The 16,063-nt window shown below is 44.2% G+C and overlaps 1 protein-coding gene across 1 annotated transcript in view; it reads right to left on the minus strand.

Annotated features, from left to right (window-relative positions):
* Window positions 1–340: 340 nt before the first annotated feature.
* Window positions 341–16,063, minus strand: part of SPON1 (spondin 1) — a 169,023-nt gene continuing 153,300 nt past the window's right edge. Inside the window, exons 9-16 of the mRNA XM_075280902.1 lie at window positions 10,968–11,108; window positions 9,901–9,976; window positions 8,060–8,242; window positions 7,088–7,258; window positions 5,654–5,821; window positions 3,830–3,994; window positions 2,981–3,244; window positions 341–2,593 (exon numbers count right to left, since the gene is read on the minus strand). Coding sequence (XP_075137003.1) covers window positions 2,430–2,593; window positions 2,981–3,244; window positions 3,830–3,994; window positions 5,654–5,821; window positions 7,088–7,258; window positions 8,060–8,242; window positions 9,901–9,976; window positions 10,968–11,108 — 1,332 coding nt within the window. The 3' untranslated portion in view covers window positions 341–2,429. The remainder of the gene's footprint in view (window positions 2,594–2,980; window positions 3,245–3,829; window positions 3,995–5,653; window positions 5,822–7,087; window positions 7,259–8,059; window positions 8,243–9,900; window positions 9,977–10,967; window positions 11,109–16,063) is intronic.

Consider the following 16,063-nt stretch of genomic DNA (forward strand, 5'->3'; position numbering starts at 1 on the left):
TCTGCCCATATTCCTTGTATACAGCTTCTGGCAGCCAAATCAGCTGATCAATGCAGGGTCCAAGTGTCGGACCCCCATCAATCTGATATTGATCATCTATCCACTGGGTAGTTCATCATTATCCATTACCTATGGGTGTCACACAACCCCTTTAATCTTTGCTATGAGACCCCATGACCTCAGCGTATAGCATTGTCTTAGATAAGGCTATATTACAACTCTTTTTACAGGAATGAAGAGCACACTGGGGTGCAGTGAAGAAAAAACCGGGGTGGCGCTCTCCTCCCCAGCTTTTTCTTCACTGCACCCCAGTGTACTCTTCAGCTCTGCACCACCGACTACCCACGGCCTCAGTTTGCCAGTCAGTTCACCAGGGGTGTTTGCGACTCTCATTTCAGACTAATACGTCTGGACTGTGGACTCCCCAGAATTGGGACGACGGTTATCTTCCCGTCTAACTGGTGTTGTCAATTGGGGATGTACCATCAGACAATATTTATCTACCTCAAAGCAAAAAAAATATGGATAGAGTCAGAAGACGCTTATCTACATTAGATGGCCAGTTGTTCAGCAGGTTTGACCAGTGTATATCAAATGTGTATGGTTGGCTTTAGCCACAGGGTAACAGAGTGCGCCCTCAAAGCCCAATAAAACTCACTAACCAATGTGCATGAACTTTATGGAATCGAGTTGAGCCTATAATAGTGAATTGCTCTTGGCCAGGTACATTGTATATTTTCATTGAAGGTCCATGAGATTGGTCAGTGGTTGCCTCTAAGATGAGCAGCAGAGGAACAAAACCAGCTATGAGTTGACTCGGTTACGTGATCCTTCATTTTGCTACGTTCAGTGATCTTACAGATACTAAAGTTATAATGTATAAAGTCTATCTATTACTAAATTGACAAGTGTGTACAAGTTACTGCAGGTGCCCCTTTTGGAAATGGCCTCCTTCATCTCTCTAATACTGAGAACCCTTCAGAAATTTCTCTATGTTGTACATGCATATATCCCATCATAGAATCCCTTTCTATAGACCACTTAATGTTCCTTTAAGAGTGAATGTGATATCATCATACAGCTTCTTCTGGCCTCCCAACATTGGAGTCCCCAACAAATATGGCATACACCTCCTACCATAGTGTTGAGGAACTAAGATATCATTTCTGACTTTTCTTCTGGATCCACAAATATACATTTATCATGATTTAAATTCATAGACTTGTCTCTATATTTGATCGTTATATGTAAGATTGTAACAACAGCCGGATTTTCACTTTGTTGCCAAAGTGTCCCATTAAAGAGGTTGTCTGTTTTGGACAATTCAATGTTATTTGAGAAGGACCTCCAATATTCAGACCCCATAGTATAATAATCCCCAGTAGGAGGACATAAGAGGCCAAAAGAGAACAGAAGATGCTCTGGAAGGAACACTGAACGTTGCAAGAGAGCCTGGACAGGCGAGGGAAGGTGTGTATGATGGTTTATGAATTTCCCGTCCTATTGGTCTCTGATTATTATATCCATTGACCAATGGACCCCACATATTGGCTAAAGGACCTCACATATTGACCAATGGACCTCCCATATTGACGAATGGACCCCACATATTGACCAATGGACCTCCCATATTGACGAATGGACACCCATATTGACCAATGGACCCCATATTGACCAATGGACCCCCATATTGACCAATGGACCCCATATTGACCAATGGACCCCCCATATTGACTCAGAATGCCCTAACCAGATATTTGGACATATGTTTTCTACACCAGACAACCCCTTTACCATACCTCATGAAGTTAAATGAAAAAGGTAGAATTTTTCTAAATTTTTTCAAAAATAACTACAGATTTGAGAGACAACTTTTTGTGTGTTCAGCTCTTCCAAATAAGATTTCAAAGGAAATTTTAACTCATCAGTAGTGTCAAAAATATTACAGCCTGGGGTAAATCATCTAGAATGACTTAAAAAACATGCGCAGAGTCGTCCTGGTGAACCTGTTGCGATACGGCAGACGTACAACCGGGTGTCTGGTACCGGCTGCCAATGCTTCTGTGCGGTCTAGCAATGAGAAAAACAACACGGGGTGGCGGTGACGGGTTGTCCTATTTGGTCATGTTTTCTCTTGCATGCATGTCATATTGTTAAGGTTAAAGTTCGTGATGCAACTAGGAAGATATATTGTCCGGAGTCGTATTCTCTCGCTAAACGACCAAGATGTAAGACATTATTTATTGATCTAACCGGATGATTCAGTTATTATTACATGTGAATAGTTAGAAAATATAGTTCTTGCACCTGCAAGAGTAGTAAGCAAAGTACATTGCAAAATGAAAAGCACTGTATATATTCTATGATAAAAAATCTAATAAAGATTGACTTTCCATGGACCCGGAGGAGTTTCCCGTGGGAGGTGTTTGCTAACATGGATGGACGTTACAAGCTCGGATCTCCTTCTTGTCTTTACAGCTGGTGAACTGAGAACTTTTGAACCTCTTCTTCACGGTCATGAACCGTTCCTGAATGCCACCGCCGCAGAATTTGGTGCATTCTGTCCATGACGTCCATGGCTTCATCTTGCAAACTGAAAATAAATGTAGCAGTATTACCATATAGATACTTTAAGGGATCGGAGGTGACCAGGTAGTAGATGGGATGTGGTGCCTACGGGAGCCCAAAAGTGCCAATGTCTATGGCACATTATATCAAGAGCACATGATAGAAGGGGCGACTACAGTTTATGAATTAGGGCAGGAACTTAATGTATAAGATTGTTTTCTGAAATAGAAATGTTTGTTCAATTAACAAAATGTAGCGAAGGAAGAAAAAGAAATATAAATAATAGTTTGTGCAGGAATGCAGTTTATGCGGGTAGGGGGTTGGGGAGGCCATGTCAAATGTTCGCCATTCCTAGTTATGCCACTGCCCACAATGACTATATTTGGGTCACTTCTATGAAACTTGGACGTACCTGGTAGCTGTTCACCATCAGCATCTTCATTCGTCCTCTCGCTTCTCCTCTTCTCTCTGGCTTCTTTCAGACGTCTCTTTTCAGCCCCATTATTTTTTTGGCACTTTCGCACTCTGCATTTCTTACGCTGTACTGTTTCCGGGCAGTGGCCACCTCCAAATTGTGGCTCCAAGGTGATCATTCTGGTTCGGATCATATGTCCTTTGCCGCAGGACTTGTTACATTCAGACCAGTGAGACCACTCGGTCAGTTCACAGTTGATGGCTGGAAAGAGAAATAGTGAAGTAAACCCACATGTTCTCTAAGAAAACCTCTTTAAAAAGGACCTATCACCCCGTCTGAAAACCCCAGTGACATCCATCATCTAATCGGCGCTGTTACCCTGAGCATTTTGGTGTTTTGTTTATCCAAATCCATTCAGCCATTCCAAAGATATAAGCCCTTTTAGTGCTGACGTAGATTAGTGTCAAGTGGGTGGTAACATTTCACAACATATAGCACACAGAGACCCCGCCCCAGAGGAACCACACTGTCCACTAATCTTGGTGCAGAACATATCCCTGGAAATAATCTAGATAACACTGTGCAGAATTAAAAAAACATGATTGTTTTCTTACGAATACAGCGCCACTTTGCCCTTCTGTACCATGCTGATGCAATACCATACACAACCTGTGAATAGTGGTGGCGCTGTTTTTGGAACAAACATATTTTTCTAATTCTTCCACTACAAGTCTTGAGCCCGACTCACTCTGCATGCTGGTGACATTGACTATTATTAGCCATTATCGGTGCTGATGACATTGACTATTGCATGGAACATATTTGCGGCACATGATCTCTACATACGGCATTCTGGCAGCATGCATTTTTCCACTTGTTTCAGCTCTTCGTTGCAGTCTCCGAGTTCAGCCGGTGACTTTAGCATCCTCTGACGTGTTCTGGTTCCTTTTCCGCAGGTCACACTGCAGTCACTCCACTCAGACCATGGTGACAGCATACATGGGATAGTATCTGCGGGGGTACAGGTACAAAGATGTAATATATGCCAGCTACATTTTGTTAGGACAGCTATTATTTAAGGAACACTCCATCATGTTATGTTCTAGGTTTGAGGAGGCGGAGCATAAAACTAGGCGAGAATTCCTGTGTCATGCCCCACCCCCGCAGGACCAGCACTAGATATAATATAGTATATTCTGTAATAATTTCCTGGCGTGTCCCTTAGTTTTCAGTTCTCTAAGGACTCCTGTTCTTCAGATCAGTGGGGGTCCCATCAGGCTACCAATGATTTGCATGTTATCCCCTGTCCTTTTGGATTTTGGTGGTCAACTCTCAAAAATTCTAGAGTGATTTTTTTTAGAACTGTCATTCTTATGTTATAAATTAACAACTGGGCGTGTGTTACCCAGTGGCACCCCAAAGGTAACACCCAGTTGTCAAGTTACTCACAATTTCCCGATAAAAATATCAAGGCGCAAGGCAGCGTTGCAAGAAATGATGCATGATGAGGAATACTAATACGGACGTGGCAGTAGTGGTGCCGGGTCCTCTTTAAGCTGAGCTGTAGGATTATTGTTTGTACGTATTTGTAGATTCCTAATGAACTAGTAGTACCGTACATCATCCTGTGCACCCGGGATAATGGGCCATCGCACAGTCTATTCATAAGCTGCTAATAATGATTGACTGTGGCTTGTAAAGGGCACTAGGCAAAGTTTTGTGATGGATCGTACCGAGATCACTGGACTGGTCAGAGCGAGGCTACAGAAGAACAGTCAATGGACTATGAATCATTAGAACCGATATTAAGACAGCCGACAGGGACCTGACGTCCATCGGGGCATCTCCCGGGCGACTTCACATGAACATGAGCGTATTTAATGGAGGCTTTGACTTGGCTCATTAGACCACAATAGTTCAGAAATGGATTTATCTTCTGTATTTTACTTTAATGCGTTTTTGCTGGAGCTTTTATCACTTAAAGGGATTTTCCAGGCAAACTGGACCGGGGTGGGGTAAGTAAGATAAAAAAAGAAGGGATACTCACCTGTCTGAAATCCATTGTTCCCTTCCAAACCTGAACTGGTTGGGCTAAAAATGAGGAGGATCAGGCCAATCCCTACCCTTAATAGTCACATGTTGGGTATGGGGAACGTCACTACTTACATGTCATATTACCCAACATGTGAACACAAAGGAACACTGGGGGTAGATGAGCCAATGGTCCCCGTCCTTATTTCCCAACCATACAGTTCTCCTACAAGGGAAGTCATGCACCAATAACAATGGGGATGGGACCAGTGATGGCTGACCCCAATCTCTCCCTTGCCTTCATAGTAGTTGCATAGATCTTCCTATCTATCTATCTATCTATCTATCTATCTATCTATCTATCTATCTATCCTATCTATTCCCTGCTAACCTGGAAAGTGTGAGGTTGTACTAGGAACCTTAGGGGGTCCATAAGGCATCTCTTCCCAATATGAAGAGACCAGTACTATAAACAATATATTATATTTAGGGTTTCTGCATCAAATTTTGCACTTGGGCTCATGTTGTACCTCTATGTGGAAAGTTCTTGGACTGTTCCATCCACTTTGACGAGATCTGATTTTTGGTAGAATCTTCACAGTATGGATTGAGTGTATTATATAACGGTGTATCACTTACGGCACTCGGGCATCATACACTTTTCCACTTCAGAGGTCTCGGCCTTGCACATGGACCCATCCGCTGGCGTCATCTTAATCATCCTGTGTCGCTTTTTCATCCCCATACCACAGGTGGCGCTGCATTCCTCCCATTCACCCCACTCCGTTACAATACAACTGCTCGGCTCTGTGCATTGAATGATAAAGAGCAAAAATTGTCAGTTTTATATCTAAGACACAACAAGGATTCCAAACAATTCTTTCAATATATTACATTTCGCTACAATCAAAACAATTTACTTGGTGACATTTTTCAGATCGGAGCAAAGCTCAATTGTAAAGCAACGTTGTCAATCTATTGCATTATTTATTCAGCACTGAGCCTACATATACTTCAGAGCTGCAATCATAATTCTTTTCTTCAGAGCTGAAATTTCCCAGCCATCCTTGCTAATTATCACCATAGCTCAGCTAAGCCATTAGGGGGCGTGTCTGTCATCAGATTGTTGACAGTTTCCAAAAGCAACCAGCAGAATTATGAATGCAGCTCTGGAGTACGATCCAGGGTGTAATGTAGGAGAAGGGATTAGCATGGCTTTCTTTGTGGACTATCTCTATACATTGGGGAGAAATTATCATGGGGGATTTTAAAAGAACCTTTTTTGGGGCAAATTTGAACCAAAATGATCAACTTTTGAATGAAAGACCGTATGGTAAGCTATAAGATTTGCAGAATGTTCAATTCTTTGCATAGAGCAACAATTTGTAGACATATGTGGAGTCTAAGGAGAATCAACCCCTCCAATCTGCAACCTTCCCCTCCACTCACTCTGATCCCTCCTTGTATCTATGGATCAACCTTGACTATCAACAAGGAGAGAACTGCAAATTAGCTAGAAGGGAGCCACCTAGAGGCAGGAACTTTAGGAAGGTTTTCCAAGCACAAATTTAATTAAAGTGCATTACATTTTGGTGCAGAATCACATAAGCCATGACATAAGACTAAGTTGTTTGAAAAGTTAGGGACCATTTAATAAATTCATCCCAATGTTTGACAAATTTGTAAATCTGTAACTTTACGCCACTTTCTGTGCGAGTTTGCTAAATTTTTGAAACTTTTGAAAAAGTTGCATTGGATATATTGGATGTACAGCAGGTAGACAAGATAACCCCACCAACTTTCCTTCAAGAATTTCAAATGTCGTGTCATAAAGTTTTGTTCAAATAAATTCAAAAAGTTGCGAATCCATATTTTTGTAACTTTTTGTTCCAGAATTCTGGAGGGCTTTGATCATTTCCACCATGTGTGTTGATGGGAAACATTTGTCTTGTATATAACCATAGAGGGGATAAATCTAGCGAGTTCTTAGAGTCTCTGCTAGTTTGTCATCTTAGACGCGTTGAGGATCAGTCGCATCTTTTTGAACTTTATATAGAGGAGAAGACGTCTTACCACATTCCTCATTGACTATACACTTCTCTGTTTCTTCTGTTGGAACTTTACACATAGATCCATCCTCTGGAAATTGCTTTACATATCGCTCTCTAGATCTCATTCCCATCCCGCAGGAGGCGCTACACGGGGACCACATGATCCACTCGGACATCATACATGTGGACGCATCTGAAAGAAAGAAAATCGACAATGAAGGCCTGATATACAGTTAGCTTCAGGCACAAAAATAACCTGAGGTGTCTGGACCCCTCTGCAAAATCTGTAACAAGGTCTCCAACTGATAGGCACCATTTATGGTCTCATCATATAGGATAAGTGGATCTTATGGGCCATTAAAGGGTTAAGCAGCCAAGTTTTTTTTTTTTTTTGGGGGGGGGGGTTGCAACAAAATCTTGTGGGTTGGGAATGCAAAGGATGAGCTGATACAAATGGAAACTTTTCTCATTGCTAGAAGCAAAGGGTCATGGTGCATGGAAGACGTCATCAATATATGGGGCCATGGTGGTCTTCCATGCCCTGTGCCTCTTGTTGAGATATGACACTGAGTTGGAAGTTCATTGAGAATGTTCACTTCTCTCAGGTCATTGGTGGGTCAAGTCAAAGATTTTAGTCTTTGAATTAAGTTAATGGAACTGTCATTGAGAGACATCACAATTTTCTTGGTGACTTCGATGGCACAGGAAGCGACCTCCATCAATGACATCTCCTCTGGAGGAGTCTCGAAATATATCAAGACTTGTCTTAAACAGGCTTTCTGGAATTAAAATATTGGTGGCCCGTCCTCAGGGTTGAGAGTCATTCTTAGATCAATAGGGGGACAACTCTGGGCACCATCACTGATATGGTTTGAAGATGCCATCGTTTCTAGACCCTCTACAAAAAAATGGACCTTCTGGAGAAACTTCAACCAATGATCCAATGATCAACTTAACCTTTCATAGTGTTTATTTGCCCCCCCCCCCACATTACCATCATCGCTGCATCCTGGTCCCATACAAGGTTCAAAGTCTTGTGTGTCTGGACAAGGAACGCTGAGATCCAGCTGCGCCTTCAGCATACGTTGTCTCATCCTTTTCCCTTTCTCACAGGTAGCAGAACTGCAAGCCGACCAAGGAGACCAGTTGGAATAGATGCAAGTCTCTGGGGTGTCATCTAAAAGACATGAAAGAATATTCAGGAAACATCTTGACCCCTTTCATATAATTGAAGGGGGTAGAAGATCTCCACTGGAGTCAACCTGCAAACAATCACCTAACCTGGTCCTGGCCACATCTGCTGTTTGCAATTTGCCATCTGTTGCCCCTGGAGCATTGCACTGTTTGTATACTTGATAACTAGCACAGTAAAGTGAAGAGCGCGCCGTGTCCTTCACCATGGGTGACCTGCTTGGACATTGGCCAGATACAATTCCCACCATATCTGAATTGTACCTACACCTTAGATTCTGTCACCGCCCCTGATTTATCTGTTGAAACTTTGCACTGTCACTCGAGCAGAAATGCGTTGAATATATTGTGGTAATTTAAGTCAGCAGCAGATAGTGAAGGAGAAATACTTTGTGAGGGCAGCACAAGGCGTCCTGATAAATCACTGAAAAATCCCCCAAAAAGCGAAAATCCATCAAGTGCCATTTCCTTGCCTTTTGTGTGCCCTGCTGAGCTTGATAAATGAACCCTGTAATCATACATCTTGCAGATCTTTCGAGAACCACTTGAGGGCAGTGACTGGCAAACACAGGGCTCATTTTTCCTCCCCTCTTTTGCGGTGGCAGCGAGGATGAGTGATGGTGAGGAAAAAAAGCGTCGGTATGATTTTAAGACAAACAAAGCATTCCTTTTTGCATAATCGCCATCAATTCTTGTCATGGGCTCGCTCCGGATCCAGGGCTCCTGGCAGGCTTGCTTTATTTTAACCATTAGAGAGATGGCAGTGCTGATGGGGGCTGCTTCGAGATTGGAGCATTTGTCTTGTGTGCAATTCGGGAAGACAGATTCAATGTTCTTAGCAAGAAGAATAATATATTACAAATAAAAGTGTGTAAAGTAACATTAAGAGGTTATTCCAGGGAAAGGCGCATGAAGAATGGGGGGTAATGGGTTCTCCGATTTCTAATACCTGAAACTTATACTCAAGATATAGGGCTGTTCACATAGCAATATACGTAAAGATGGGGGGACCTTGCAAAATTCGTTTTGCAAATATTTGCCAGTTGTGTTCCAGATTCCCAGGTCAGGAGACCTCCATTGGATTCCCTTGTGGTGTCCATTGTCTCCTGACCTCTCCTGTAAGGTTAGCGGCATGTACAAGTGTCATGGCAGTGACACGCCCCACATGAAAACCCGGAAGGGGACACTGGACACCACCAGGAAGCCCCAGAGAGGAGACTATTGTATTTCCACATGTCTCAAAGGTCTTTCTCTGATTATTATACCCCGAGGTCTGAATGCTACCCCAGAAATCTTGGGTTCGGCCAGACACAAGATTTTCCAAAAATTAGAGAGGTTCTCCAGGATATATGCTTGTTTTTTTTATCCTTGGTGCTCCGGTTTCTCCCAGCGCGGTCCGGTCCTGATAGAAGTCCCCACCGCACTATGACTGCACTATGACATCCCGTGTCCCATTCTTTAGGTCTCAATGGCCACATGCGGCGGAAACTTTCTCCAGAAGAGACCAATAAGGCAGCAGGACCGGACCTCACTGGGAGACAGAGGACCACATAGGAGTTTGCTTTTGGACATTTTTTTCACCTACCCTGGTCTAATATAAACATATAAAGAAAAAATACTTCGACCCCAATATGACATTTTTACCTTCTTCTTTTTCTTCCGTGACCAGATCGGCTACGATGTCATCGACGTTGTCTGGGACGATATTGCATTGCTCTCCCTGGAAGACATAAGACTAGAGGTGAGCAAACACTGTTCGATTGAATATCAGGGCTTTCGAGGTATGTGATTCCAATCGAATACCATGAGGCAAACGCACTAAAAATTCGTATCCCCTCCCACCTTCCCTGGCGCTTTTTTTGCACCAATAACTGCGCTGTGGAGGTGGGACAGGAACTACGACAACGGAGGCATCGAAAAAAAATCTGAAAAAGTAATTCGGTGGCGAAATCAGGTGACCTCCACTTTATACGAATGGTGGATTTAACATTTGGTTAATCAGAGAGGTGCTGAACCCTGCTGCACACTCAGCTCTGCGCTCTGCTGCATCACAGCAGAGCTGAATGTGCAGCAGGGTTCAACGCATCTCTGATGCCTTAGATCTGAGTGTGCAGCAGGGTTCAGTGGTTCTCCGGTGTAGCAGCGGTTCGCCTGAGGTTGTGGCTTGGTTCACAGGGGTATACTAGCTTTAAATAGCTGTCTCTACTGCTTGCATTTATCAGCCAATCTCCTGCTATCGCTTTTATTGTGGCCTTGCATCCACCCATAACAATTGTGTAGAAATACACACATTAGATACAATGTAGCTCTGTCCAAACAGACAGGACATTAGTCCAAATATGAAGTCAAGTCATCATGATATCCAGGAGTTGCTTAGGCATGCAGATGGAAGGACATGTGTGCACAGAGGAGTACATAGCATCCTTTTGCATCCTTTTTTAATAGACAATTGAAAAATTACATATTTTTTTTTTTTTTTTATTCTAGCAATGCAAAACTTTATACATACAGACAAGGACGGGCAGAAGGAAGGTTAGCAGGTGAGCACACTAATCCTTCAAGGGGCAGGACAGCTTGGAAAGGAAGAATGCAGGTAATGTGTACACACTGGGGACTTAGGGACCACCATTCTCATGACTTGTGAGGGTTCCCCAGTGATCAGACATTGCTATGGATCATATTGGTTACACGTTACATTTCAGGTTACTTACCTTTCTGGCAATTCTCTCAATAACGACTCGGGCGACTGGAATGATGGGACCTCCTTCAGGATCATAAAATGGGCTCTGCGGGTGGTCCAAACTGGTCAATGGCCGGATTTTATCTTGTGGTATTGTAGGTTTGTTAGGTGACTGAATATAAAGAGAACATGTAAAGAGATATTACTGAAGCGATCTTTACATAGACATGATTGACTGAATGCAGCCATTTCATTGTTGTAACATGCATTGCTGATATACAGATGTGTCCACCCTTAACCCTTGCCAATTTGGACTCAATATTTCCAGATACACATTCAACACATTCTAGCAAAACACTTGACAGGCTGCAATTCATCTCACAACCACTGGGTGGCCCCATACAGACACATATAGGACAGATATCTCCCAACAAAGGATCATGAAATTGTGTTTTTCTTTATCAAGATTGATCATCTTGTGCCGAACATCTCTGGATATACTGAAGCAAGAGAAAAGGTAAAGAAGGTCCTGTGTACTGCATGGAGTCAGAAGCATCTGGACCTGTGCACTGCATGGAGTCAGAAGCATCTGGACCTGTGCACTGCATGGAGTCAGAAGCATCCGGCCCTGTGCACTGCATGGAGTCAGAAGCATCCGGCCCTGTGCACTGCATGGAGAAAGAAGCATCTGTCCCTGTGCACTGTATGGAGTCAGAAGCATCTGTCCCTGTTCACTGCATGGAGTCAGAAGCATCCGGCCCTGTGCACTGCATGGAGTCAGAAGTATCTGGACCTGTACACTGCATAGAGTCAGAAGCATCTGTCCCTGTGCACTGCATGGAGTCAGAAGCATCTGTCCCTGTGCACTGTATGGAGTCAGAAGCATCCGGCCCTGTGCACTGCATGGAGTCAGAAGCATCCGGCCCTGTGCACTGCATGGAGTCAGAAGCATCCGGCCCTGTGCACTGCATGGAGTCAGAAGCATCTGTCCCTGTTCACTGCATGGAGTCAGAAGCATCTGTTCCTGTGCACTGTATGGAGTCAGAAGCATCCGGCCCTGTGCACTACATGGAGTCAGAAGCATCCGGCCCTGTGCACTGCATGGAGTCAGAAGCCTCCGGCCCTGTGCACTGCATGGAGAAAGAATCATCCGGCCCTGTGCACTGCATGGAGTCAGAAGCATCTGGCCCTGTGCACTGCATGGAGTGAGAAGCATCTGGCCCTGTGCACTGCATGGAGTCAGAAGCATCCGGCTCTGTGCACTGCATGGAGTCAGAAGCATCTGGCCCTGTGCACTGCATGAAGTCAGAAGCATCCGGCCCTGTGCACTGCATGGAGTCAGAAGCATCCGGCCCTGTGCACTGCAAGGAGTCAGAATCATCTGGACCTGTGCACTGCATGGAGTCAGAAGCATCTGGATCTGAGCACTGCATGGAGTCAGAAGCATCTGGACCTGAGCACTGCATGGAGTCAGAAGCATTTGGACCTGAGCACTGTACCTGTACCCAACCACTATACAGGATGCAAAACCAACTGCTTCTGGCTCAGTATAGGTATAGTATATAGCATGGGTGTCAGAAGTAGCCCTGAACATTTGATCCGTGCAGGGGCCTTCGTGGTCATGTATTTATAGCCTATCCTAAATATTGTCCATAAATGTGAAAAAATAACCCAACGCTCAGTATGTTTGTGAAGAACATGTAATGACAAGAATGTCTACTAGGTGGCAGTATCATCACATACGTCTCAAATACATCACCCCTGTAAAGAGGCTTCACAGTATACAGTATATACCTTACAGCGCTGCAGAAAAAAAAGTGAAATTACAGATCAGTACAAGACGTTAACCGACCATTTTCGGAACACCCATATCAAAATAAATCCTTAACAAGCGGCGCACAATTCCGTATTTTATATATAATTTTACAAAGCTGAGATTTACACGGGGATTATGGCAGTCATTTGCGGTGCTGGGAGTTGCACGTTGCAGGATTAGTATCCTCGGCTTAAGAGTTACTAGTTAAAAAATAATTCCTATTTCTGGGAGAGGAAAGACACGGAACGTCGAGCTCCATCTGCATCTTGGATCCTGAGAAAGTTCATTGCAGGCGAAGATTTCCTGCAGGACGGGATGGAGAGAGAATGATATTGTGCATTGATTTTAATTTGTAATCCCAGCTTTTACATAGAGCAGAAAATCAATGGTTTATTCTCAATTTATGTTCTGTTTTACGCAGTGTCCTCGGTTTGTACAAGTAAAATGAAACTTTAGCGACGGAGGAGGAGGAGGAGGAGGACACAGGAGAAAGAGGAGGAGGAGGAAGATGATATACTTTACAGCTGCAACATTGTATCAGGACGGGAATGGGTTTAAAGGGAATCTCCAGGGAGCCTGGAAATATTTATTTCATATGGGGATTTTCAGTAGAGACCCCTGTAGTTCTGGGTTGGTTCTGACCTTGGGTCAAATGGACCAACACCCGGCCCCCAAGACGCTCTACCTCCTCCTTACCATATTAACAGGTAGATACATTTGCAATAGGGAATGGAACACAGGAGAAGAGGGAGGAAGTGAAGAACTTGGGGTCAGGTGCTGGTTCTGATGATATGACCCAAAGTTGGAATCGGTCTGGAACCCCTTGGTTTGTCACCTAAAAGCCCTGGAAGAAGTAAGTACTCTCAGGCTCCAAGGAGAAATTATTCTTGCCTACAATCTTGGCATGTTCTGGAGGCTCCTGAAAAATTGGACGACTACCAGGACTCCTGGAAGAGGAGGCAAGAGTCCAGGAGAGCTAGTAGGCGTTGTTATATGATGTGGACAACTTATATGCCGCTTATATCCCGAAAAAAAGGGGCATGACTTGCCCTAGTCATAAAAGTTGATATGATACAGCACAAAAGGGAAAGTGTTGTAAGACACAAGGGTCGTAACCCGGTCAATAGGTCATGTGACATCACCCCAATACTGGTAGCAGAGTTACGCGGATCTCCGGAAATTTGTTTCTTTGAGATTTGCTGAATTTGGGGAGAATTTGCAATTTGCAGATCTCTAGCTTAGATAGTGAATGAGATTGTCTCAGAACCATCTATCATGTTAATAAGATTATATACTTTGTATCTGGCTAATAGATAAGTGTCCTGAACTGAGGTATCCCCATTAAAAAACCGCCACATAGAATATTATTTCTTGTTATTTTTCTTTCTATGTTACTAAGATGTCACTGCCCCAGGGGAACAGATCAGCGAGCTCGCCGCCGCCCCAGGGGAACAGATCAGCGAGCTCGCCGCCGCCCCAGGGGAACAGATCAGCGAGCTCGCCGCCGCCCCGGGGGAACAGATCAGCGAGCTCGCCGCCGCCCCGGGGGAACAGATCAGCGAGCTCGCCGCCGCCCCGGGGGAACAGATCAGCGAGCTGGCCGCCGCCGCCCCAGGGGAACAGATCAGCGAGCTCGCCGCCGCCCCGGGGGAACAGATCAGCGAGCTCGCCGCCGCCCCAGGGGAACAGATCAGCGAGCTCGCCGCCGCCCCGGGGGAACAGATCAGCTCTGGCTCCTTCAGGGTCATTATGTATAATAGAAATAAAAGCAATAATGTGTATATATATATATATATATATATATATATATATATATATATATATACAATCCTATATAGCGTTATTTTTACACTACTACATGTATGTATTTGGCCTAAAGGACACCCATGTGGCCCAGCAGCGTAATAATACAAGAATTGGGGACCTCAAAGCAAGAACTGAAGTGGGGCTCCAATCCAGCATAAGCAGCAAGTAACTTTCTGTCCTCAATAACAGAATACAGCTCTGGAGCACAAACTGCTGCAGTAACAGATTAAATATTAGAACCTGCAAGTTTCTTATTATATCTTGTATTTTCTAGTGAATCTTCTGTAATACTTGACAGTCATTAAATTCCATGTGTCTGTTCTTAAGCCTTTCAGCATTACAAGATTACGTTGTAGGCTAATGCTTCTATTAAGTCTTCTTACAAGAAGATATTGATTATGAAATTTTTCCCAATACATTACCTAACTAGCTGTGCTGTATCTGCTGATAATGTAAAATCTACTTTATCATCTATTAAAAGGGAATGCCTGGTTTTAGATACTTTTATTCACATATGCCCAGAATACCAGAAAATGACTAGCTATACCATAACCTATCTATCTGCAGGGCTGGGGTGATATGCTGGTACTGGTGACAGTAACTACCTATCTGCAGGGCTGGGGTGATATGCTGGTTCTGGTGACAGTAACCTATCTATCTGCAGGGCTGGGGTGATATGCTGGTTCTGGTGACAGTAACCTATCTATCTGCAGGACTGGGGTGATATGCTGGTTCTGGTGACAGTAACCTATCTATCTGCAAGGTGGTGGGGATATGCTGGTTCTGGTGACCCTATAACCTATCTATCTGCAGGGCTGGGGTGATATGCTGGTTCTGGTGGCAGTAACCTATCTATCTGCAGGGCTGGGGTGATATGCTGATCTGGTGACAGTAACCTATCTATCTGCAGGGCTGGGGTGATATGCTGGTTCTGGTGACACTAACCTATCTATCTGCAGGGCTGGGGTGATATGCTGGTTCTGGTGACACTAACCTATCTATCTGCAGGACTGGCATGATAGGCTGGTTCTGGTGACAGTAACCTATCTATCTGCAGGGCTGGGGTGATATGCTGATCTGGTGACAGTAACCTATCTATCTGCAGGGCTGGGGTGATATGCTGGTTCTGGTGACCCTATAACCTATCTATCTGCAGGGTGGTGGGGATATGCTGGTTCTGGTGACCCTATAACCTATCTGTCTGCAGGGCTGGGGTGATATGCTGATCTGGTGACAGTAACCTATCTATCTGCAGGGCTGGGGTGATATGCTGGTTCTGGTGACAGTAACCTATCTATCTGCAGGGCTGGGGTGATATGCTGGGTCTGGTGACAGTAACCTATCTATCTGCAGGGCTGGGGTGATATACTGGTTCTGGTGACAGTAACCTATCTATCTGCAGGGCTGGGGTGATATGCTGGGTCTGGTGACAGTAACCTATCTATCTGCAGGGCTGGGGTGATATGCTGGTACTGGTGACAGTAACCTATCTATCTGCAGGGCTG

This window comes from Leptodactylus fuscus, chromosome 7, assembly GCF_031893055.1.
Source record: "Leptodactylus fuscus isolate aLepFus1 chromosome 7, aLepFus1.hap2, whole genome shotgun sequence".
Classification (NCBI taxonomy): domain Eukaryota; kingdom Metazoa; phylum Chordata; class Amphibia; order Anura; family Leptodactylidae; genus Leptodactylus; species Leptodactylus fuscus.